At 42.6% G+C, this 24,097-nt stretch overlaps 4 protein-coding genes, 1 long non-coding RNA gene and 1 other non-coding gene across 7 annotated transcripts; 2 read left to right on the top strand and 4 right to left on the bottom strand.

The window, feature by feature from the left end:
- Positions 1-159: 159 nt before the first annotated feature.
- On the bottom strand, positions 160-1,900 carry rpl24 (ribosomal protein L24). The gene is made up of 6 exons (XM_077616655.1): positions 1,776-1,900; positions 1,575-1,650; positions 1,234-1,344; positions 720-856; positions 473-536; positions 160-288 (listed from the first exon to the last, which is right to left on the bottom strand). Exons 1-6 carry the CDS (start codon positions 1,778-1,780, stop codon positions 211-213), a joined length of 471 nt encoding a protein of 156 aa, XP_077472781.1. The 5' UTR covers positions 1,781-1,900; the 3' UTR covers positions 160-210.
- On the bottom strand, positions 947-1,117 carry LOC144087478 (small nucleolar RNA SNORA23). Its single transcript, XR_013304779.1, has one exon. It is a non-coding gene; the product is annotated as a small nucleolar RNA SNORA23 (small nucleolar RNA).
- Positions 1,901-2,126: 226 nt separating the features above from the next.
- On the top strand, positions 2,127-8,382 carry cep97 (centrosomal protein 97). The gene is made up of 11 exons (XM_077616657.1): positions 2,127-2,394; positions 2,946-3,088; positions 3,163-3,321; positions 3,402-3,503; positions 3,613-3,726; positions 3,796-3,962; positions 4,571-4,735; positions 4,801-4,961; positions 5,886-6,390; positions 6,979-7,054; positions 7,552-8,382. Exons 1-11 carry the CDS (start codon positions 2,361-2,363, stop codon positions 7,903-7,905), a joined length of 1,980 nt encoding a protein of 659 aa, XP_077472783.1. The 5' UTR covers positions 2,127-2,360; the 3' UTR covers positions 7,906-8,382.
- A 553-nt stretch (positions 8,383-8,935) lies between these two features.
- nxpe3 (neurexophilin and PC-esterase domain family, member 3) lies at positions 8,936-16,034 on the top strand. Of its 2 annotated transcripts, XR_013304550.1 has the most exons (11): positions 8,936-9,148; positions 9,482-9,630; positions 10,415-11,193; positions 12,247-12,317; positions 12,399-12,608; positions 13,243-14,198; positions 14,662-14,836; positions 15,028-15,105; positions 15,562-15,627; positions 15,710-15,830; positions 15,946-16,034. XR_013304550.1 is itself a non-coding variant. In XM_077616653.1 (6 exons), exons 1-6 carry the CDS (start codon positions 9,145-9,147, stop codon positions 13,797-13,799), a joined length of 1,770 nt encoding a protein of 589 aa, XP_077472779.1. In that variant the 5' UTR covers positions 8,936-9,144; the 3' UTR covers positions 13,800-14,522. The 2 variants fall into 2 exon arrangements, 1 of the variants encoding a protein (XP_077472779.1); XM_077616653.1 differs by lacking the exons at positions 14,662-14,836; positions 15,028-15,105; positions 15,562-15,627; positions 15,710-15,830; positions 15,946-16,034 and having other exon boundaries at positions 13,243-14,522.
- A 46-nt stretch (positions 16,035-16,080) lies between these two features.
- Positions 16,081-18,358, bottom strand: LOC144087016 (uncharacterized). Its single transcript, XR_013304631.1, has 4 exons — positions 18,226-18,358; positions 17,567-17,653; positions 16,608-16,699; positions 16,081-16,341 (listed from the first exon to the last, which is right to left on the bottom strand). It is a non-coding gene; the product is annotated as an uncharacterized LOC144087016 (long non-coding RNA).
- Positions 18,359-19,470: 1,112 nt separating this feature from the next.
- On the bottom strand, positions 19,471-23,919 carry grk1a (G protein-coupled receptor kinase 1 a). Its single transcript, XM_077617513.1, has 7 exons — positions 23,087-23,919; positions 21,934-22,061; positions 21,468-21,625; positions 21,324-21,407; positions 21,124-21,248; positions 20,860-21,061; positions 19,471-20,308 (listed from the first exon to the last, which is right to left on the bottom strand). The coding sequence occupies exons 1-7, from the start codon at positions 23,783-23,785 to the stop codon at positions 20,019-20,021; spliced, it is 1,686 nt and encodes a 561-aa protein (XP_077473639.1). The 5' UTR covers positions 23,786-23,919; the 3' UTR covers positions 19,471-20,018.
- Positions 23,920-24,097: the final 178 nt, after the last annotated feature.

The following is a 24,097-nucleotide window of genomic DNA, read 5'->3' as shown; positions in this document are numbered from 1 at the left end:
CTAAGGTTGTCACTTTCTTTCCTGCCATTGACAGCAATAGAAAGTCAGTCCATTTAAAGGTTGTGAGTTGTCATTGAAAAAAAAGGCCTACAAGGCCGCTCTGCTTGCAAATTTAAATGAACATTCAACTAAACACATCAAATGAAAAACAGGCAAAAATGATGGTCACCCTCAAAATTTTATTAACAACCAAAAACAAGGAGCCAGGCCTTAGCGTTTGCCGCCGACACGAGGTGCGTTCACCTTCATGGTCTTGGCGACCTTAGGCTTCTGTGCACCTTTGTTAGCCTAGAAAACACATTCATAATATCAACTGTTGTAAAACAACTCACAAAATGCTAGCCTAAAAGCAGGTTGTGCGACACAAATCTACGGGTTGAATCTTAACCTGCCATTGACGGCGCTCGCCTGTCCAAATGGTTTGAACGGCTCTCGCCGCCAATGGTAAGATGAAATAACAATGCTGTCTTACCTTAGCACTTGGGGCGGCGGGCTTCTTGGCAGCCTGTTTTGCCTTCTTGGCCTCCTTGGCAGCCCTGATTAAGACGAAAAAAGATTAACTATAATAGTCTATTTTTTCCTGAAAACACAGTGGGCTGTCAGTGGTCTCTTCTACAAACATGCTTTCCTTGAGAAAACCCTCAACTAAAAGATTCACCTTGCAAAAATGCCAATTTCCATTTTTATTCATTAAGTACATTTACTATATCCACTCTTACCTGATGGCCTGCTCTCTCTGAGCTTTACGGACTTCAGGCTTCTGGTTCCTTTTGGCCATAATTTCAGCCAACGAGGCGCCGGTGATGGCTCTCTGGAACTTGACGGCACGGCGGGTTCGCTTCTTGGTCACTTCTTCCTGTTGGGACACACTTTATCAGCGATTGCAATGTAAACAAATAAAAAATACATAAATCACACTGAAACTACGCCGTGTTTCCCGATACTAAAATGTCGGAGAGTTTGGAGGCTGACCATCGGTGATCAACAATTGGCCAGTACTATGGATCTCCATATGCTTTATGGCTGCAGGACATGGAGTGAGCGTTGATGCCCAGCCTGCAAAACGCAGTCCGGCAACAACACATGACATGGATGGACACCTTGCACGCCGATTGCCCACAGCCAAACTAATGACAAACTTTACAAGTTGACTATCTTTCAGTAGAACGAGTTGATTCTGTCTGCCATTGACGTGGACGGACGATCAGTCACATAAACTAATGTGTCACTTACAGACTGTCCCTTCTTGTGCTTGCGTCTGTACAGCACAGTCCAGTTGATCTGTCGAGGATTCCTCTTGGCCAAAAATGCAGACTCGCATTTGGCATTCAAGAATTGGAACACCTAGGGGAAAGTCATTAAATAGGGTGAATAACGCGGGAGTTGTTTTACGCGTGCTAGCCTTGGTTAATGCAGTTTACTTAGCAATTAGCCTAAACCGGGTAGGCCCATTCCGATCAGCAGTCTATTGTCACTTTAAAGCCAAGATCAGCGTGCGTAACACAAGTATACGCCACGTTTCGGATAAATGCCCAGAAAGTGGGCGAAACAAGGGGGACAATGCTAACATTTACCTTCCCGTCTATCCTGGCGTATCGGCGGCCATGACCGGGGTATATTTTGTACCCGCTGAAACTGCACAACTCGACCCTGAAAACAACAAATGTAAGGCGTCACTGAAAAAAATGTGTTTATTTTTCCTTAAAATTGGATGATTATGATATACAACGTATTTTAATGATGAGATGGTGGCTGATTTTAATCGGTAAACTCACTTCATGACGGCTACGAGAAGGTGCTAAACCGGAAAGAAAGATGGCGGAACCGGAAGTGCAATAAGAGTACGTCACTTTATTTTGATAATCTAATCATTAGATTTCTTTAAAAATTGCATGTTCCTTTTAAAGTTTGACGATTTATATAATATTTTGGACTAAATTATAAATCATAATTTACATTTTCGAAACATTTAAAAATACATTTTCGAATATCACAACTCTCTACACGGAGAACGCCCTTTCAAATCTAATCAAATGTATTCTTCATTTATTCTTGGAAAATAAGTGACTAATATAATTCCTAGCTGTTTCGACAAGTTTGCCAAATTGACAGTTATCGCCGTTGCTACATTTCGCGGGTGGCAACGCACCACGCGTGTCGCGAACGAGATGGAAGTGTAGTTTTTCACAACAAACCGGGACAGTCATCACAGAGAGAAGCGCATTAGTCGTGAACTACATTTCCCGGAATGCTCGTCTGTTACTTCTTTCTAGTACACGGACGCTTGCTCGATCTCAGGTTTGCAGCAAATACAATAACATTAGCTGAAACTTAACCTTCTATGAGTGTTTGACAACGAAATGGGGGTATCAGACTTTCAATTTGATACAAATGGTAAGTGTGCTTGTGTGTGTTTTCACATAAACTTTTTTGACGCATGGTTAGCCTTTATGAGTTTATTTTAAAAATCGCCGATACAGCTAGCGTAGTGTGTTAGTGTACAAGAATCAGCTATAATGGCGAATAGCGTTTTTTTATACCCAGGTTGTTTTTCAATCATATTTATTATTCTGAAACGCACATAGAGGTGTACTGTAATAATATTTTTGGGTATGTTCCGTTGTGTATTCATTCCCCATGGTTAGATCTTGTGACTACACTTCAAATTCCACAACAGTATTTTCAAGAATCAAAGAACGCTTATCTAGTTTAATGTGCGTAAACGACGTCTCTAAAAGAGCCTTGTATCTATTCCTCACTCAAGCATTAGCATAACAAAATAATAATGATAATGATAATAAATACTTTCAGGACATTCACATTCATTTCGACTTCCAGTCAAAATGGACGTTTCGTGGTTTCAGTGGCACTGAAATATGAACATTCAAAGCCAGTCCTCCTAGTTTAAATGAATTGTTAAGCAATTGACTGTTTTTATCCAAAAGGGCCTGTGGTGGATCTTTCTGCTCGGGGTATGCGAAAGCTTGACCCCAGTTTCATCTGCTCTGAGGAAACGCACACTCTCATTTTGGACCAAAATGAAATCATGAAACTGGACCATCTAGAAAGGAACTTGGGTCTTCAGCAGGTACATTGAGAGGCCTCACCTCTGAAGTAAATATACTGTATTTGTCATCTTCCATGTTTGTTCTTCGTATCCAGCTGTCTGTAGCCAGCAATCGCTTAGTGAGGATGATGGGCGTGTCACAGCTTAAAGAACTGCAAGTTCTCAATCTTCCAAATAACAGTATCGGCTACATCGAAGGACTGCGGGACATGCCCAACCTCAAATGGCTCAACTTGTCGGGCAACGCAATTAAGGTGAAACTTTTGTGACTACTGTGTACAGAAATAGAAATACCTCAAACCACTAAAGTTGTTTTTTTGGGGGGTGGCCGCAGGTTATCGAGCAGTTGAACAACTGTGTTTCCCTTCAACACTTGGATCTTTCTGACAATAGCATAACGAACATTGGTGATTTAAGTAAACTTATGGCTCTAAAGGTGTGTGTGATCCTTTTCATTATTTAAAACAATGCCTTGATGACGTAATTATCAGTCAGTGAGATGTTTTGGACAAATCTTGGGATCTTTTTTGCCGTCCATTTTACAGACACTTCTTTTGCATGGCAACAGCATAACAACGCTCCGCACGGTACCTGCCACCCTCCCCGCCCATGTTTCAATCCTATCGTTAGCATCCAATGAGATTATGGATTTAACTGAAGTAAGTAGACCTTGTTTCCTTCATTGGTGAGGAAGTATACCGAGATGTCACGTTCACTTTTGCTCACAGGTGGCGCACCTGGCTCTACTTCACGAGCTGGAGCAGTTGTCTATCATGAACAATCCCTGTGTGATGCCAACTCCGTCACTCCCGCATTTTGACTACCGGCCTTACGTGATGAATTGGTGCCTTAGCCTGAAAGTGTTGGATGGCTTTGTGGTGTCCCAAAAAGAAGGGTAGGTCAAACAAAATAAAACTTGTGAATTATAAATCACTTCCAAAGGACTTTGCCATTGATCTGACTAGTTCAATTCAAATGAAACAAAACTACTAACTAAAAAATACTTCAAAGCTTTGTATAATAGTAAACTGCCATTGTTTGGAAATAATCACTTTCATATTGTTCTTTACCCCTTCATAGCCCAATTTGCATATGACAAATATTCATCACAAAGCATTGGGGGAACACTTTAATACATAATATTTATAATTAAAAAAAAATACTTATCTATAGAAAATTACATTTTTAAATAGAACAAAAAATGGGAAAGGCTACATTTGAAATATTTGAAATTAATTTGTTAATAAATTCCTCATTTAATGCTGTATGTATTCATTTTTTATTTATTTTATCTACTTTAATTTTCTATGTTTATGATTCTTTTTATGGTCTTTTCATTTTGAAAGTTTCTGCATTTACTACTTAATACAATTTTCATTTATTTAGGGATTTCTCCAAGTCCTTATGCCTATTTTAAATATAATTTTAGGCATTAAAGGGTTAAACAGATGTTAACACATTCATTTTTCTATGCTTCTTTTGGTGTTTTATTACCAATTCTAGACTGAAAGCGGAGTGGCTGTACAGTCAAGGAAAAGGACGCTCTTTTCGACCTGGCCAGCACATCGAACTGATTCAATACCTTTCCACCGTTTGCCTCCGAACTGCGTCGTCGCCATTGGTGACGGCGGAAGATGCCAAATTGGAGAAAATCTTGAATAAGCAGAGGTAGAACCATTTTTCGTTACATTTGCACATTGCAACCTTCAGTTATGTTCATTTCATTTCCAAAGGTTTCACCAAAGGCAGTTGTTAGAAGAGACGCAAGCGGAATGTCCCAGCCTTCCCCGGCCCACTCAACTAGCCGTGGATATTTTGTCACAGGGTGACACTTTGGAGGCCAAGAATATCACACCAACGCCGTCTGGAGCCGCTCAATCAGACCTGGAAAGAGGCAAGAAAAGACCGATGTATCACCAACTTTGATGAGTTCATCAGTTTAAATTTTCGGATTTTTATTTACTACGAATCGGATACAAACCCTTTGTAGTCCGTTGACAGAGCGAGATAAGCACTGCATTTTAAACATTCGTTTACCAACTTGGTGCTATTTGAAACCCTTAACGTTAGAAGACTAGCGCAAGGGTGTCAGACTTGGGTTGGTTCACAGGCCGCTTTAACGTCAACTTGATTTCACGTGGGCCGGACCATTTTAGATGTAATATTTAGATTTTTTTTAATAAATGGATTAAAAGAACTGGATTAAAAGCCCTGAATATTCAGCTTTTATAGATCTAAAACGATGTTTATTTTAGCATTTTTTATTATATATTTTTAGATTTTACAAAATGATTTTTGAACTAAAAACACAGAAAAAATGATTAAAAAAATTACAATTATTGATTTAAAAGGGGGAAAATCAGGAAATTTAATATACATCTATACTCCATTTTAATTTGATCCTAAAACAGAAAGTCGGTACTCATGATTTACTTTCCCGGGCCACACAAAATGATGCAGCGGGCCAGATTTGGCCCCCGGGCCGCCACTTTGACACGTGCTGATAAAGCTCATCAGAGGTTTCAGAAATGAATTGATATGCTACATGTAGTTTTGGTGAGTTTTGGCAAAAATCGCAACAATGGTCTCAAAGTAGTATCAAGATCTTATCCAATCGTGAACGGTATAGTATATTGTAGATTGATTTCTTAACCAATTCTAAGTAAATTGTGAAAAAATCTTCATCATGACCTTTATATTGATTACTATATCGGGAGGTACCCAAAAGTTACAAGCTTTTCTACTACTAATTTACAAGTACGTTCTCCATCGGTAATTAAATATCTGCTTGCTTTGTTTTTTTTTTTTTCCTACATAGGTCGTGGAGTGCAGTTCAATACATGGGTGAGCTATGACTCGTCCAGCGTTTCCCTACCGTGTATAAGCAGCCCAAAGCACGGGGAGGAAAAGCTTCTTTTAGAAGACGTGCAGACGGACGAGGACAAACTGAACAGCAGCGTGCTATCGTCCCAGTCTTTGACTTCCTCGGCACCTATCTTGGAACCGCAGTCTTTCCACTCGGAGAGCGAAGACGAGACGGAGACGTTCGAAGCCGACTCGCTGGCCCCGAGGCGTCCGACGACGACGGCGACGGCGCCGCCAGAGCGTCCAGACCAAAAAGAAGAGAATGGGACACTTGCTTTGGAGCTTGTCAATTTGGCCAGAAGTTTAGAGGAAGCAACAAGAGCAGCTGTTAAGATCCAATCGTGGTGGAGGGGAAGGTACACTCGCTGTTGCCATCCCAAGGCCAGAGAGGTCCGCAGTGAGATTCGACTGCGCCGGATGCAAGATCACATTGTTTCCTTGACGCAAAAAGTGGAGAGGTACGCATACAGGAGGCTTTTGGTCAACCTTATCGAGCGAGCCGTGGGATTGGAGAAAAACAGACAAAATTTCATGCTTGCATTTTGAAGTCAAAATTGTGAAATCGCCAAAGCCACGGTTAAAAAAACTAACCCTCACTGGCCTAAGATCATAAATAAACTTAAAAGTTATTTCACTTATGCCTTTGAGAGTGCTGGATGTCCAATCTATCGGACAAAAACGAAATTACTGCCTTTAAATTCAATATCTTTTCATTCGGTTTTCTTTTAAATATAATTTTTATACACTTTCACTCAAAAAATATTTTCAGTTGGAGCTTTTTGTCGATTTTGTTAGGAATTCTAACATCGCATAACCCTATATGGCCTTATATATGATACATACATTTTGAGCATTGTGATATTTTTCAAGCTGAAGGTCTGTCAAATTACTGTTTAGATTGTTGTTGTTGTTGTTGTTCTTCATGTGGACACAAACTTTGAACTACTACCCGTCCATCGTTTGTGAAGCGATGATCTTGAAACCTGGTAGTAGTAATGTAGCATGGGCCAGTACCAGGACGCACTAAAATTTATTTTGATTTTCAGAATGCAAAAGCAGTGTGAGGAGGAGAGAATACAAAGAATGGTTCAGGAGGAAGCGGTCAGGTTTCTATGGCAACAGGTAAGCTTCAAATTCCTTTTTATCCTATTTTTTGCATAAAAAAATATATTTCATAAAATGGAAAAATAAATGAATAAAAGTTTTTAAGAAAACCGTAAGCAAATCAGCCAACATTGTTAGTCTTTAAATAAAAAATAACTACAAAAGACAGCACTTGGTGTACATTCCCATTTAAAAAAATGTTTAACAAAGAGAATGTTTACTTTTTATCTCAATAATGAAGAATATACAAAATAAAGATTTACCAATACGAGGCTCAAAAGGATCGCAGAATTTTTTGTAGCTCAACAATGTTTCTTTAGTTAATTATATTGAGCTATAAAAAATTATTTCATATTAAATCAACTGATTAATCTTGGCAGCCCTACGAATGGTGTCAGAAAACAGGCAGCAGAAACCAAATGGCCCTAATGTGTTCCCCACGTTATGACAAAACTTCCAATTATTTTTCACGCCAGCTCAAAGTATATTCCCGCACTACTTTTTGCTCCTGCTAGGTCCAGTCCATGCAGCAATGGCAACAATCCGTCCAGAAGAAACTGGCTCCCACCTCCGCTCCGAGTGCGGCGGCGGCGTGCGTCGCCATCGAACAACCAGCCACGGATGTCTCCTTTCCGGACTCCGGCTTCCAGACGACGACGAGGACGGACGAGGAGCAGGCGGCTCCGGAAGACAGTTTCCTGGGCGGCGGGACGGCGGATTCCGCGGTGACGGTGCGCGAGCGAGACGCGGACAGCGGCGATTGCAGCCTCTTGGAGCGGTACGCCACCTCCCTGCAGCAGAGGGAGGAGGAAGAAGCCGCGGAGTCGTTCACATCGCAAACCCAAGACGACCAAACTGACGTCCACTGATTCAAAATCGCACCGGAAGAATGTTAGATTAGCCCACCGAGGCTTGACTGAAAACTGCACTTATATTTATTTCATGAGCAAATAGTTAGCGTTGAGTGGATACCATTTTTTTTTTGCTCCCAATTCCGATTTCGGCCTCTGCTATCAGCCAATACAATCGTTTTTTATATACTTATTTTTTCTTTTAATATTATATTCATTCTCATTTGAAAGAGGAAGTTTAGCTTTTGGTTTAACAGTAAAGGTTACAGCACATTTTGCTTCATCTTGAAATGTTACCCAATTATGCCCAAGTTTTTGTGGGTCGTGTACTTTGAGTGCTTTACTATGTGAAAGCAGTAGTCGCATATGGTCATATAATAGCCTGCATTTACTACTGTATTACCTTTCTTCTACCTCTATTGGTAATTTAATATGATCTTATTCCTCTTGCTAATGATGATGTGATTACGCCGCAATAAAAAGCAGATCAGTGCATTAGTGGTCAGTGGTGAAAATAAACCTATGTGTCAAATGATATTTAAGAAAATCAAGATAATAGCCAGTTATAAAAATGTAGTAAAAGTAAATTGTGGTTATACATTTTTTAGTTTTCAAATATGGTCATTTACTTCCATATGAATTAAGTTGATGAGAGAGGAGAGATTAATTTTAATTAACTTTAGTAAACAAAATTCAAACATCCAATCAATTTCAAGTTTGAACCGTCCATTAATATAACCCCGTTTTCTATCATTTTTGTTTTATTCATATTATGTATCATACAGTATGGAGATGTAGAGTACTTTTCACATTTTTTTTCTATATAAAAACAAATCGTCCCTGTATGTTATGTTCATATTTAGTCATTTAAAATAATAATGTAATGTTATGATATTTTGTTAAAACAGCGACCTGAATATTTGCCACGTTAATGCGAATACGCCTGATATAAACCAACCTGTTCGCCCACTACATTAGAACCCGGCAGGGAAATTCTCTGATGCAAGATGGCCACCACGTATAGACGCCGCCATCTCCCCATCTTGACATCTAGCCGTATATAGTTGCTATTCACAAACAAAACAGGACACCACAATTGACGACACGCAAACGAGCGTGTATACGTACAATGAAGTCTTTATGTGGACACTTTGGATGTCGTAAGATTCATAATAAAGGAGGACAGTTGTATTTTTTGCCCTTAGCGGGCCATGGACTTCCCCTGGCCGGTTTGTTTGTAGCAGACATTCCACAAGCATGGGTAAGATAATATATATATATTTTTAAATCAAGCAATGTCAACGTACTTTACTTGAGTTCAACCCGTCCCGCTACTTGTCCTCAAGGACACAGTGTGTAGGGCTAAAGGGACACGAAAATGGGTACCGAACATTCAAGTGAAGAAAACAACCCAGAATTGGCCCTCCGGTTCAAAACGGATTGGACGTCTATCGCCGTCACTGGAAGCTAATGGGATAACTGGGTGTCAGGTTATTTTGTAGTTTATGGAAGTCAAGGGGCGGGGGGAGTCGACTTGATTAGGAGAATACATTGCATTTTTGGGTGTATTGACGCGAAAACTCTTTTGTCCTAGGTCACGTGAAGACATCATTACTGCGGAGACAGCACATAATCCGAACGGTCACAGCCGTTATGAGGTCTGGAACTGCTTTGAAATATGGCCTCATCACGCTCACCCTGTTTGGCCTGGTCTTCCTGCTGCAAAATATTTCAAATGAGGAGGTGAGACAATGTTGTTCTTTCCAGACACACAAAGGATTAATGATCTATATTCTTTTCATTTGAACTCATTTGAACAATTATTTGTCCATTATCGCCCCAGGTGATTAATTTCCGAAATTCTTACATTTTGCGAGGGTCATGAAGGTGCCGTAGCCGGTCCCAGCTAACTAAAGGGAGGAGGCGGGGTAAACCCGGAATTGGTTGCCAGGCAATCGCAGGGCATCATTTCAGAAAGATATATAAATTTCTTTTTAACTATCAAGCCGTTCAATTCAATTTATTGTCTTAAATACACTTAAAGTAAATAAATAACAACTTTATTTGATTTAAAAAACAATTTTGCTTTTTTTCAGTGTTTTTTCCCCGTTAGTCAGTGCGAATGGCGTATATACTACTTCTCATTGGCAAGTAGTCGTGTGTTATCCTATTGTGAGGACATTTGTGTGCATCATTTTGGGAATATGTTGAAAGGAATACTAAATCAAATAACCCTTGATATTGACTGAAAGTCAGTGTGTCGAAATATGATGAGGAATAAAGAACACAATGTAGCACTATTGTGAGAAAACCCCCAAGGTTAACATGAAGGAATGTGTGACTAAAAATGCAATGCACCAAACAAATCACATTGCAACAAGCTAAATTCTAACCCAGGTTTAAGAAGAAGAAAAAATTAAAAGAATGGCTAAAGCATTTTTTTGTTATACGTAATCTCATTGTTTTTCTAATTTAGCTAGCTAGTCGCGAAACATGTTGACTGTTATCATGTACGTCATGTGTTCAGAACTGGAAGGATCAGGCGGGGGCGGTGCTGTACAAGTTCCAGAACAAGATCGAGTCCATCCCTTTTCGACAGCGGCCGACCTTTCACCAAAATAGCTCTTTCTGCTCCTACGTTGGCCGGCCGGCGTCCCCGTCGGAAGCGCGGGTGGAGCGGGAACTCCTGGACCTGATGGAGTGGCCCAGGCTGCCCTCGGGCTCGGAGCCGCGCACCCTGTCGCAAACCAGCGACCCCGCCCACAGCCTCGTCTCCCTCGTCGCCTCCCAAAACGGCGGGGGTCGGCACGTTGGCGAGACGCTGGAAGCGCTGGTCCACATGCACGACTTCAAGGGGCGACCAAAGCGCTACGGCGGCGACTTCTTGCTGGCTCGCCTGCACTGGCGAGAGCTCCAGGCGGGCGTGGCGGGGCGCGTGCTGGACCACGGCAATGGACTTTACACCGTTCGATTCCCGCTGCTGTGGGAGGGCTGGGCTCAGGCCGAGGTGATGGCCGTCCACTCCAGCGAAGCGGTGGCCGTGCTCCGGCGCCTGAGGGAGAAGCGGCCCGATCGCGTCTTCTTTGTCAGCCTCTTTCGCTCGGGCCTTTATTCCAAGACCACGGAGTGCAACGTGTGTCTCCCGCAAGACCGGGGCCCGCTCTGCAACTACACCGACCTCCGCACCGGCGAGCCCTGGTACTGCTACAAGCCTAAAGGGCTCGGCTGCGACACCCGCATCAACCACGCCAAAGGGGGGTACCTCAAAAAAATTATCACCAAGAAGGAAGCTTTGCTCTTTCAGAGGTTCGTACCTTCGTCTCCCGTCGTGGATCGACGCCGGCCAATTCAGTGGCTACGCCGAGCGGAGGTGGCGGCCTCGCCAAATTGGGGCGACGTGTAGCTCACTGGCCGCGTGTAGGAAAATGGCTCCAAATTTACTTCCTAGCCACGCCCACAATTTTCAAGATGGCTTGATTGACCCTAACCCTGACTTTTCCACCAAGTTGTTTTTTTTAAAGTCCTTTTCATCCATTCATTTTCCGACACCCGTTATCCTCACAAGGGTCATGGGGGGGTGCTGGAGCCTATCCCAGCCAACTACAGGCTCCAGGACCAGGCTCTTGGTCGACCGGACGTTTGGTCGCCGGACGTTTGGTCGCCCGGACGTTTGGTCGCCCGGACGTTTGGTCGCCCGGACGTTTGGTCGCCCGGACGTTTGGTCGCCGGACGTTTGGTCGCCGGACGTTTGGTCGCCGGACGTTTGGTCGCCCGGGTGAATATAATTTTGACAACTGGTTTCAACAGTAGATATTTAGATATTAAACTCTCTCTCTCATGAATATAATTTTGAGAGCTGGTTTCAACAGTAAACTCTCTGTCATGTTGTCAAACGTCCGGCGACCAAACGTCCGGGCGACCAAACGTCCGGGCGACCAAACGTCCGGGCGACCAAACGTACGGGCGACCAAACGTCCGGGCGACCAAACGTCCGGGCGACCAAACGTCCGGGCGACCAAGCGTCCGGGCGACCAAGCGTCCGGGCGACCAAGCGTCCGGGCGACCAAATGTCCGGGCGACCAAATGTCCGGGCGACCAAACGTCCGGGCGACCAAGCGTCCGGGCGACCAAGCGTCCGGGCGACCAAATGTCCGGGCGACCAAATGTCCGGGCGACCAAACGTCCGGGCGACCAAACGTCCGAGTACCATCCCACGGAGAACATGAGACATTTAGTTTTTATCTATGGTGTGCAGAGGAGAGTGAATGAACGAGTTCTGGCATCAAAAAATGACGGTTTGTCTTTCTGTTGGATTCTAATGTTTTTTATCCCTTTGTGACTTTGATTTTTTGACATCAGTGGTGTGAACGTGAAAGTTCCCATCCCGGCTTTGGCTACGCACACCATCAAAGTGCTGCCCTCCAGGAAAGGTAGCGAGCGTCAATCGTCGGGTGAGTTACTCGTTCTCTTTGCTCGTTATTCACGGGAGTTTTTGTCTGTTGTTAATCTAGTGGAAAACGGCAGCTGGAATTTGAATCCGCTTAAGTTGGCCACGTCGGGGTACTACTACCGGGGCTCTTGGAGTCCACTGGACGGCCTGGCCATGCGCCACTTTGACAGGCCATCCGCCGTCACTCGCTGTTTGACTAACAAGAGAATCAACATGTACGGGGATTCCACCATGCGCCAGTGGTTTGAGTACCTTCTCACCATGCTTCCAGGTGAGTCCTTCCATCTCATAAAATTGGATTGGGCTTGGATGATTGGCCATTGGTAAGGATAGGCGTCCAACTGGTTTAAACGGGGAGTTTGACTGCTCATCTTTCGTTGCCATTGAGGTTCAATTGAATTCTATTATTTCAGTTTTTGGTCATATATTTCAATTTGCTGATTTCAGTGCTTAGTTGATGTCATTGTTTTTCTATTTTTCAGCATGTTAGATTTTTGTCTATTTAAATTCTTATTTAATTTTTCCAATATTTATTTCAACATTTAAGTCATTTGAATCATTATTGATTGGAACATTTTTTCATTTGAACTTTTATTCATTAATTTCAATTTTTATTAAAGGTTTTCTACATTTGTATCAATATTTTTGTTTATATGTGTTGAGCTCATTTTTTAAATTCAAATTCTTCACTTTACATTTCTTTCTTTCCATTTGTATTGGAATAGATTTTTCAACATTCATTTCTCTCAAAATGAGCTTTTTTCTCCCATTTTTGGACATTCTGTGATTCTAAACAATGGTAATGCCGTATTAAAGATGCAAAACATTGTATTTTTTTGGCATATTTGCCAGCACGTTCCACCTTTTTCAAATCGATGGAGCTGACGACTGTTTCTTCCCCGCAGAAATAAATGAATTCAGCCTGGAGAGTCAGAAAAAGGTGGGCCCGTTGATGGCAGTGGACAACAGCCACAACATTCTGCTGCAGTACCGCTGCCACGGCCCGCCCATCCGCTTTACCGCCGTGCCGGCCGGCGAGTTGCGCTACATCGCTAACGAGTTAGACGGCCTGAGCGGCGGGCCCAACGCGGTGGTGGCCATCAGCATCTGGTCTCACTTCAGCACCTTCCCCGCCGAGCTGTACATCCGCCGCTTGAGCCTCATCCGCCGGGCGGTGCTGCGACTCTTGGAGCGGGCGCCGGACACGGCGGTGGTGGTGCGCACCGCCAACCCTCAGGCCTTGGACGGGGACGCTAGTCTGTACAATAGCGACTGGTTTTCCTGGCAGCTGGATCAGGCACTGCGCGCCACCTTCAAGGATTTGGACGTTTTGCTGGTGGACGCCTGGCAGATGTGCGTGGCGCACCACCACCCGCACAACGTGCACCCTCCCGCGCCCATCATCAAGAGCATGGTGGACGTCATGTTGTCCTACGTTTGTCGAAAGGAGCCATGGTTTTAAGAGCAACAAAATAAATTAAAAATACAACTCAGAAAATAGTTCATTTTCCATCCGGCTCATCCTCACAAAGATGCGCGTGGGGTGCTGGAGCCTATCACTATGGGTGACAACCGCCAATTGCACCAAAAGTCACATTTTAGGGAAAATATAAGAATCATTTACTGATTTTAACCCTTAATAACTGGAATGTCTTGTAAAAAATGTTTGTCTGCCTTTCAAACTTTATTGTCCCGTCCTATACCTTGTTTTAATTTGTTGAAGAAAATGCTTACAGGCTAAAGGATCAGCAGCCAAAGAGTTGGTCATGGATTCATTTTTTTTGGCCGCCATTGACAGTGATAGACGTCCAATCATTCCCTTTTTTTCCGGATGCAAACGGCATGAGTGAATGTGTCTGAGGTGAGCGTTTATTTAAAAATGTTTAAGAATGATCAACCATGAAATACATACATTGTGAAAATTCATATTTCAGTGCCATTGACAGCGATAGCTGTCCAATCCGTTTGAACTTCAGGGACTGACAGCAATCACGTACTTGATTTTTGGATGTAAACTGCACAAGGGTGTTTGACACCCCTGCTTTAGCCAAATGAATCCCAATTGAAAAAGCATATCCAAGTATGTAACCTTAGAAGTCAAAAACAAACACTGAAGTGCATGTCACCGCAATGTTCATAATGTGCAATATTGTATCTTAAAGTATTAAAGCCCAACCAAAAAGTATTTACAGTACGTTATTATGAAAACAATGTATTTGTTTTGAAGTATTAATGCCCAACCTCAAAGTATTAGCAGCCCCAGCCCCCTGACTAATGCACTCTATGATGAAAACGATGTCTTTTTTTGTGTCTATGTGTAATAGGCGTGGCCGAGGCGTGGCTGTGGTCAGAGTTCAAAAGACCCGCCCCCACGCCGCCATTTTTCAAAATGGCGGATGAGCCGGAGGCTGTGCGCGTTGGACTGCTGAGCTGCTCAGAATTGACGATTTCCCGAAGAAAGACCCGACAAACTTCTTCCAGGACAATGCAGCGCGTTCGGTACTTTGTCTTTTGGGGATTTCTTAGCCCCTGTTCTCATTTTAAGAGTGCTTTTTGACGGGAGCGTGCTTCATTGGCGTGATGTAGCCCCGACGTGGATGCAAACACAAATGTTTGCTAGCAAGTTGGCTACATTGCGTCACCTATTGCTCTTAATGTTTAAAAAGAAACCCTTCCATTGTGTGTTTCAGTCCCTCAACGAGGACAGACTGCTGGGAAACATCAAGAATGTGGCCATAACGGCCAAAAAGGAGCAGTTTGTCGGCAAAGTGAGTCTTTTTTTAATAGCTTCTAATTCCTCTACCCGTGTAATTGGATTGGATAAATTTATTATTCCCGTATTCGGGAAATTTTGTTGTCACAGTAATGTTTAGATATCAGCGACCAGTGTTCACGGCTTTCCTAAATTAGCTTGTTTAGCATCATGATACACTCCAATTTTGAATGAAAACACTTTAACTGGGTTGGCGTTGATTTTTAATAGCAAGATCCTGTGTGGGTAACTCACACTAGTGCCATCAAGTGGAGGTGTAAGGAATAAACAGTACACTTCTAGAATACGTATATACCTTTGCCCTTCCCAAAGGAAGACTTCAGGGCTTGGACCTTTTGATTTTTAACTCGTTTAAACAACCATTTTTCCTCCGTCTAAGAGCTTTGTGAGTCATTTGTGCATCAAAATGGTTAAATAAGCAATGACATAATCATGCTGTGGTGTTTTGCAGAGGTTTAAAGCCACGGAGATGGTGGAAGCTGTCCAAATCTACAAGACCAAAGAAGTCGTGTATGACGTAAGACCTGTTTTTCAGGTTATTTGATTTATTATATTCATGTCATGTGTACTAAAAATACTCTATTTTGCTTCTCTTCAAGGTCCACCCAAGTTTACCAAATCAATGCTAAAGAAAGGTGACACAGCCTTTGACACCCCCTATCCAGTATGTTTTCCATATCTCCCACCACATCTGAAGAGAGATGGGTCCTTCTGATGTTGGTAAAACCTTAGTGTTTTTTGGTCAAATCTTGACCTAACTGGCCTCCAGTCTATTTTCTTTTAATGTTGGACTTAGTCTATTGTGCTTTGACCCTCTTTTTTTTTTTCTCGCCAGAATTCCATCCAGTGCCAAGAAAAGATTCATCAATGGAAACACCACCTCAAATACCCCATATTGTGGGAAAATAAAACCTTTGAAATATACTCATGTATTTTTCTTCATAGAACTAGTAAAGGAATGCAAGCAACATGACATTTTCTAATTTTTATTCAAAGAAATACATTTGCACACTTAGGATCACATTGATTGGCGTAGCTGGTGTTCTCCACCTGTAGACAAAAGCAACATTTAGAATAAACACCAAAAAAAAGAAAAAAGACCATTGAGGGTCTGGGGTCTTTTTTCTCCAAGTGTTTTAACAAAGACAAATGACACTCAAATCTCTTTTATTGAAATTTCTGATTGGAAAAAAAAAAGAAATCCTCCTCACCTTAGGGATTGGGACATCACCTATAAAATAAGAGGGGGGTTAGTAAATTGCAACTTTAGTCAATAAAATAATGAGATTGGAATGTTTTGACTTGGATACATTACAATATAACCCTGAAATAAGCTGCTTCTGGTAGCCAGCGCTATCACATTTCAATCTTAATCCATATGAACTATACAAGCGTCTGACGAAATAGTGCGTGCCTAAAATACAGAAATAGCACTCGTTACTGACACTGCGGCGTAAGAAACGATGCGCCAAATAGGCGTGAACATACGGTATTAACCTCAGAGCAGAGTTCAGAGACGATGCATCATCTTCAAGTGGGCAACCTGGGAAGATCACCTGGTCCTCCAGGGTCTGGACATCACCATGGACCTGGTGCATGCAAAAACAAAGTGCAAAAGTTATCATATACAGTGGTACCTCGAGATACGAGCTTTATCCGTTCCGGAAATGAGCTCGTATGACGAGATTCTCGTAACTCGAGCGGACGTTTTCCATTGAAATGAATGGAAAACAAATTAATTTGTTCCAGCCCTCTGAAAAACACCAAAAACAGGATATTGGATTGGAAAACATGTTTTATTTCTTCTAATTCGCCATCTATTAACAAAGTAGCACATAACTAGTGGTTTAATAGTAATAAAATGTTGGCGGTTTGCCACGCCTCCACCCTCACGTTCGCTATCCATGGACTGTTTGCTGTTGTATTGCCTTCAAAATATTCCCAAAATGATGCACACAAATGTCCTCACAATAGGATAACGCACGACCACTTGCCAACGAGAAATAGTCTTTAAGGAACGATGGCGGGACCTTTCCTAAGAAAGAATAACAGGAAATGACATAGCTGAGCTTCCCACCTAGTGATTGTGGGTAATGAAGTTTTATTCTGAGAAAGGTTGCCATTGCCTACGGGTGTTGTGTGCAGGAGTATACTTCATTACCCAGAAAGCCCTCTTTTTGCATGCGCGTTGTGCGTTTCCTGGTCCTAGGAGGAACTTGTCTGAATTATTCGTTCCGTGCTCGTAAATATTGTTATACACGAAAGATATACAAAAAAGACCTGGCTTGGTCGAATCACGAAATTTTGACCGCATAAAGGGGGAATTATTCGATCGAAATTTCCCCCGTAAGACGAGCATTTTGTATGACGAGCGGTCGTATGACAAGGTCCCACTGTACAGAGACTGGAGATTCAACAGATGTGTTTAGGTGGGTTTTTTTGGTCATTAGTATTACCTTGATACCTTGGCCCAGTCTCCTCTCCCCTCAAGGGTGTGCATGGTTCTGGACACACGGGAATAGCTGCATCTTGATTGAACCAAGCTATTTGGGAAGTGCAAACAATTATTACAGGAAAGAGAAATCTTCAAGTAAATGATCAAGATAAAGAATGAAAATAAGTTAGTGAATGCTCGGTGCTAATTTCCCCTTTCCAGACAAAGCGATTCAATATACAGACTGATGTTAAAAGCTTGCAGAAAGTCGGCTTGACAATTTTTGTATAAATGATTTTTGTTTTAAAACAGAATTACAAATTGGGAAAAGGGCGTTTAGTAATCGCAGTGAAAACTATCATTACATTCAACACACCTTCACCTGGCAAACTGACCGTTGATATATCGGCTTTGTTTGATAAAATGAAGTCTTCCCCCACGACTCAATAATGGAGAGAATACGGACAAAATACTTTTGAAGTCAAATGTCGTGAGGCTAATGCTAAGCTAGCTAGTGACATGCCAAGGAGCCCATACTTCAAATGTCGACGGTGTGTTCGACCTGGCAATAAACTAACAGATTTGTTGGCGTTTTGGCTCAATTGATTCCTAAAAAAAAATCTCCCGGTAGGGTGTTAAAAATGCACATAGGCCAGTAAATTGCTCTAGTCTAGGGCTTACCTCGTTTGGGTGCTAGTCGTTCGACCGACGGCATGCAAATGGCTGCGCCAAGGGGCGAGATGCTGCGCAGGTGCATAATTTAAGCACCCGCGTCATCAATGGGCGTAACCACGCCCATAGGAGGTGATTTGTCCTCCCGACTCAATGACCATGTTTGGAAGATGACGTACTATAGTCGCCATTTTTGTAGTCTTGATGCTGTAAAAGAGTGGATCGCTAAAATGTACTACAAGACTATTTCTCGTTGGCAAGGCAAGTGGTCGTGGGTTATCCTATTGTGAGGATATTTGTGTGAATCATTTTCAGAATATTTTGAAGGGAATATGTAGTACAACAGCAAACAGCCCATCGATAGCGAACGTGAGGGTGGAGGCGTGGCAAACCACCAACCCGGAAAACGAAGGTAACAAAAGATTACAACAAAATTAGAATTCAGTTTTGTGTAAAGTTACATTAAACGTATGTTTGAGTGTCTGTATATATTAATCCAAGTTAATTTAAATTTGTTTGTTGCGTTTACGAGTGCGTTGTCTTGGGAAGAAAAAAAGCATTGCATTTGAGACGTTATGGGAAGAAGGCCCTTCCTGGTAAGTATCCTTTTGATGTTGATAGAAATTACCCAACTTAGTTTTTTTTTTTTACATTAGTCAAGTGTTTTTTTATGTTTGACTTGGTATATGCCTCCCTTGACTTTTTTTTTCTTCCAGATTCCACCCAAGGGGAAGAGGATTTTTCATCCACTTACCGACGACCAATCGCATTTTGAAATTGTTTTTACCTTGAAATGCATTTTTTCAAGGTCAATAAGATGTAAAGTAAACAAAAATGTATACTTGTTAATAAATGATCAAATAAACTACTAATTACTTGTTCAATTAACTTTGTGCTTTCAATATTGAAAGCATATTGTTTCATTTAATATTTACTGTTAAAATTAGAGGAATTACTTTGGAATATCAGTGGGGAGGGAGTAAAGTTACAATTTGAGTTGGAACTTGTTGCAAAAAGTTGTATAATCACAAATAATAAAGCTGGAACATTGAAAATCAAGGAGTTTAAATACTTTCTATTTCCCCAAAAAAGGTCCCGGGCTAAAAGAACAGGATTGTAAATAAAATCACCAAATAGAGGCGTACTATACAAGTTCTAAATATTTTAAAAGTGGAAATATTTGTAATACGAACTTACTAAAAATAAAATGCTTCAATTTAATTCCACAGTCCCGAAAAATAAACATTTCCACACAAATTCTGAGTTTTATTTAACACAATTTATATACATTTTTAACCTGCCCAATTTTTTTCCCTACATACTCTCTCTATACCGTTAACAGCAATAGACACCCAATTCTGAAAGCGCTGGAAAGCGAATGAAACAGGTTGGACGTCTACTGGCGTCAACGCCTGGTTTAAATGATCAATATCAATTGTCTTCTTTTACTAACTACCACGACACATACTCCGCGAATAAGTCAAGTTAACGTACTGTTTTACTCATCATCCTAATTTTAAGGGTAAACAACTAAAAAAACATTTCTATTAATTTAGTGGAGCACACAAACAGATGTTTCCACTTTCAATTTGCAGTGGGAGGGTCTGGAATGCCTTTGACGGGGATGGACGTCCAATCCATTTGCCAGGAAACATTCACTAAAACATGAATTTTCACTGGGAATTCTCAATATGTATGTGAATTTTATTTCATGTTCTTCAATTTCATTGCTAATCATTCCGACAATTTTTTGAATAAACACCCACCTGGGAAACTTCTCCTTTGAAAATGAATTGGACGCACTAGGATACGCAGCAGGTGGACGACTTGGGGCGCTCGAGAATGGACTCTCGGCGTAGGTCGTCGGGGACGCCGCCTTCGGGGCCCCACAGGTTGAGCTCGCCGTAAATGCCCATGTCAATCATCTCCTCCTGCCAGGGGAGTGGGACGTTCCCGGTGGAAAACTCGTCGAAAAAGCTCTTGTCGGGGTCTTCTAGCCCGACGCCCTTGACCGAGGAGAAGGCGCCCACGTCGTCCAGGCTTTTAGCGTACACCACTTTGGGGTCGGGAATGAACGGTGGCGGCACGATACCTGCGCAGGGCACGATGTTAGTTTGGGGGAATCTCATCATTTGAAAATCGTTAATTAAAATAAGTTAATTGCATCCTGAAAATGCAGAGAACGTGCGGCGACCAAACAAGGTAAAACAACACGGTCTACGCATCAATAAAAGCCAACAATGGCCCTGAGCAGTTTCACTGAGCGGACGTGTGAGTGTATAAGTTTGTACGTACATGAGTTGTCCCCTTAGGAAGGGACGTCAGTCAGGGTCTTAACAAGTTCTCCAACAAAACACAATAAAAGTACGGGAAATTTGGAGCTTTTCTTTAGCCTAATTATTAATAGGGCATGAAGTATGACTAAATAATAATTGGCAGTTTGTATTTAGGGAATTTGAGCAACAATTTTAAATGGTAATTATCAATAACCTTACGGGCGACCAAAAGTCCGGCAGAGTACCGTCCAATTCATAGTCGACCCGGGCCATTATGTTGGCCGCTTCATAAAAACATTGAACTCATTGGGCTGCCGTTGACGTTTTCATGAGCTGACACACATGAAAAGAATAAACTCTTATGTACCTGCATTGAGCTTCCTCCAGTTGATGTTACCAAAAAAGGGGTGCGCTCGGATTTCATCACAGCAGCCATTTTGGAAACCCATCCTCTTGTCCACTTCTTTGGCCAGCAGCCCATCACACAAGGACTTGGCGTTTTCGCTGAACTTGTCGGTGTAAATCACCTCCCGGGTCAGCATTCGCTCTTTCATTTCTTCACGTTCAAGCTGAATAGAAGACAAAGCTAAAGTTGGCTGCGCTTCGCCCAAGCAAAAATAGAGCAGCAAACCTTTTCTCCTCGGTTCCTGAAGGGGTTCTTGGCGGCAAGGAACTCAAACAAGGTCACGCCCAAGGTGAAGTAGTCAACAGAGGTGTCATATTTTTCCCCTTTCAGCATCTCGGGCGCCATGTAGCCTGCCAGATGCAAACGCAAGTCAATTCCGGTCTATCGAACGCACTTTCCACACAGGGCGTGGAGTTAGTAGTTACCCGGTGTTCCGGCGTAGCCTTTAGTCATCGTTTTGCCTTCTTTCAATTCCACGGCCAGACCCAGGTCGGATATACGAACGTTTCCTATCCACGGACACCTCAATGACTATTAACATTTCAAATGGCGATAACGCGTCCGCTTACCGTCATTGTCGAGGAGCACATTTTCCGGCTTGAGATCTCTGTAGATGATTCTCTTTTGGTGCAGGTGCTCCATGCCTTGAACGATCTGAGCGATATAAAAACATGCTCGGGGTTCGTCGAAGCCCGGATTGTTCTCGTCCACCAGGTAAATGTGGTATCTTCACAGAAGAGAGACGGCACACAGCTATTAATGATGAACGTTCGGTGCTGCACTGCAAGACTAAACCAGTTCAATGGACAAAGATTAGTTCAGATTTAAGCAATTTATGTCAACAAGTTCAATGTGCAATTTAATTTATTCAAATTTCCAATTACGAACCACCAACTGAACTTTTGAACTACTTTGCGCAGAAAACGAGCAACACTGCGAGCCTCAGATGCCTTTGACTTTGTCCTTTATCTATTTAAAATTCCAACCGATTTTCAGCTGAGTGGGCGTCCTAAATTGCTCTGAATCTGAAATTACTTGAGATCTCCTCCGTTCATGATAGTCATAACCAGACACAGCTCCTCCTTTGTCTGAAAGGCGTACGCCAGCGACACAATGAAGCGACTGTGGACCTTCTCCAGAATCCTTTTCTCCACCATGGCGCCCTAAAACGAAGAAACCAAGAGTTAGTAGGTACTAGTTGGAAGCACTTTGTCATCAATGGCCTTTAAGTCAAGGGCAAGATCTAACAATGCCAAGCAGTTCCATTTAGAGGAGCTTTTCGATAAAGCCCCCACTAATCACTCTATCCCTGTCTTAGTTTAATACTGTTGCCTATGCTAGGGACAAATATGATTAGCAGGAGCAGTAAAAAGCTGAAAAGGCATTAGGCGCTGAAGGTTTCACATGGCTGTTTAGGTGACATTGACGGTGTGAGTGAAGGCTTCTGAGGTGCGAGTGTATTCGCAAATCTGTCAAAATGATCAACAATAAAATACCGAAGTTGTGAAAATTCAGGTTTCAGCACCGTTGATGTTTATTGCTGTTAAAAGGTAGAGAATTGGCTAGAAATGGAGTGTTTGGTACTTTTTGCCCAGAATAAATCGAGAAGATACGTGAATAGCATAAAGGTGTATAGTGTTAAATTGGTGTCTTCAAATGAATTAAAAGAAGAAAATGCAACACTGGCCTATTAGCTCAGTAGTCAGCATGTTTGACCGCTGCAGTGGTGATGTAATTCAAACCCTGCTTGGAAAACTTACTTATTAGGGGTGACAAAAATACCAGAGTATCGAAGATGAAGGCTTGTATTTGGATAGAATATTTGAATGGACAACCTTTAATAGTGTTTGTTGACCAAGAGGTCACATTACTCTTGATTAGCAAGAGGATATCATTGCATTTTCCTCATGTGTTGCCATTAGTGGAGCGAAACTTTCAAACCAATTTGAAGTGGAAGGGTTGACAGCGAATATGAACCATGTCTACAAGTAATAGCTCATTTAAAGAGTTTACGATCACTGAGTTAATTAAAAAAATATTTTTTGTTTTACTTTTAAGCAGTATTAAGAAAGTATTTGAGTACTTAAATGGAGTTGAATACTTGAGTATTGTGACAAGAGCATTACATAGTGTAGAGTATACATCACTTTTTGTCAACAAGACAATGATGGTTAAAATGAGAACTCACTTCGTAGCCTTTCCGTTTCTTGAGGCGCTTCTTGTTGAGTTTCTTACAGGCGTATAGTTTCCCCGTGGCTTTCATCTGACACGCTGACACCTCGCCAAAGCCACCTTTGCCTAGCACGCGGAAGTCCAGGAACCAGTCGGCGTCCATGGGCTGCATCTCAAGCCACTTCCACTGGAGGAACCTTTTCAAATACATGCTCTCCATGAAGAAGACGTAGGGCGCTTCCCGTAAATAGTCCAGAGTCGCGGCCAGGGCTTCTGCAAACAAGTCGTCGGCGACAGCTTCCTGGTTCTTCTTCACCTTCGCTATGGTATCCTCAGAGAGGAACGGGCAGAAGTGTTTGGCCGAAGAGTCCATGTAGCGCTGGACAATCTTGGAGGCCTTCTTGGCTCGATCCGAATCTTCTGCCAAGTCATACTCCTCAATGTCCCGCCACAGTCGACAAGCCCCGTGGTATTCTTGGTTGGTGTCCAGGAACTCCCTGAAAAGGCGTTTGCCAATGGGTTGCTCCACGCAGACGCCATCAAAAGCCAGGTCCAGCGTGTCCCTCAGACCTTCGCACACCGTGATGTGAGGCAGTTTGAGGCGAGCATTGTACTTCTTGTCGCGAGCCGCCGTCGGGTTGGAGCCGTCGATGCTGCCGCGGGCGTTGATGTAGGCGGAATTGGCCACCACGGTGGTTAGACCCCCGATATCCATGCTGGACTGCTTGACCTCTCAGAGGTGGTTCATGGCGAGAAGTCTGTGGAGTAGAGGGGAAGGAGACCAGGCAAAGAAATGGTGCCGATGTTGAAACCGACGCTTTGGACACACCTGCCAACTGCGCGCACACACACCTGAGTCAACACCTTTTTAGTAATCCTCTAACACCCTGATGCCCCAGACATTGACGGCGAGCACATACCTGAATATGACGACGGCTGTCGGGGATGTCTTGCCGATGAGATTTTAATACTATGGGTCATCAGTTTCTGGGGAAAAATATACTGGAAAAAACGGTTATTGTGACAG

Source organism: Stigmatopora argus, chromosome 13, assembly GCF_051989625.1.
Source record: "Stigmatopora argus isolate UIUO_Sarg chromosome 13, RoL_Sarg_1.0, whole genome shotgun sequence".
Taxonomy (NCBI): domain Eukaryota; kingdom Metazoa; phylum Chordata; class Actinopteri; order Syngnathiformes; family Syngnathidae; genus Stigmatopora; species Stigmatopora argus.
Note: the sequence above shows the minus strand (reverse complement) of the source record. Positions and strands in the feature narration are given on the sequence as shown.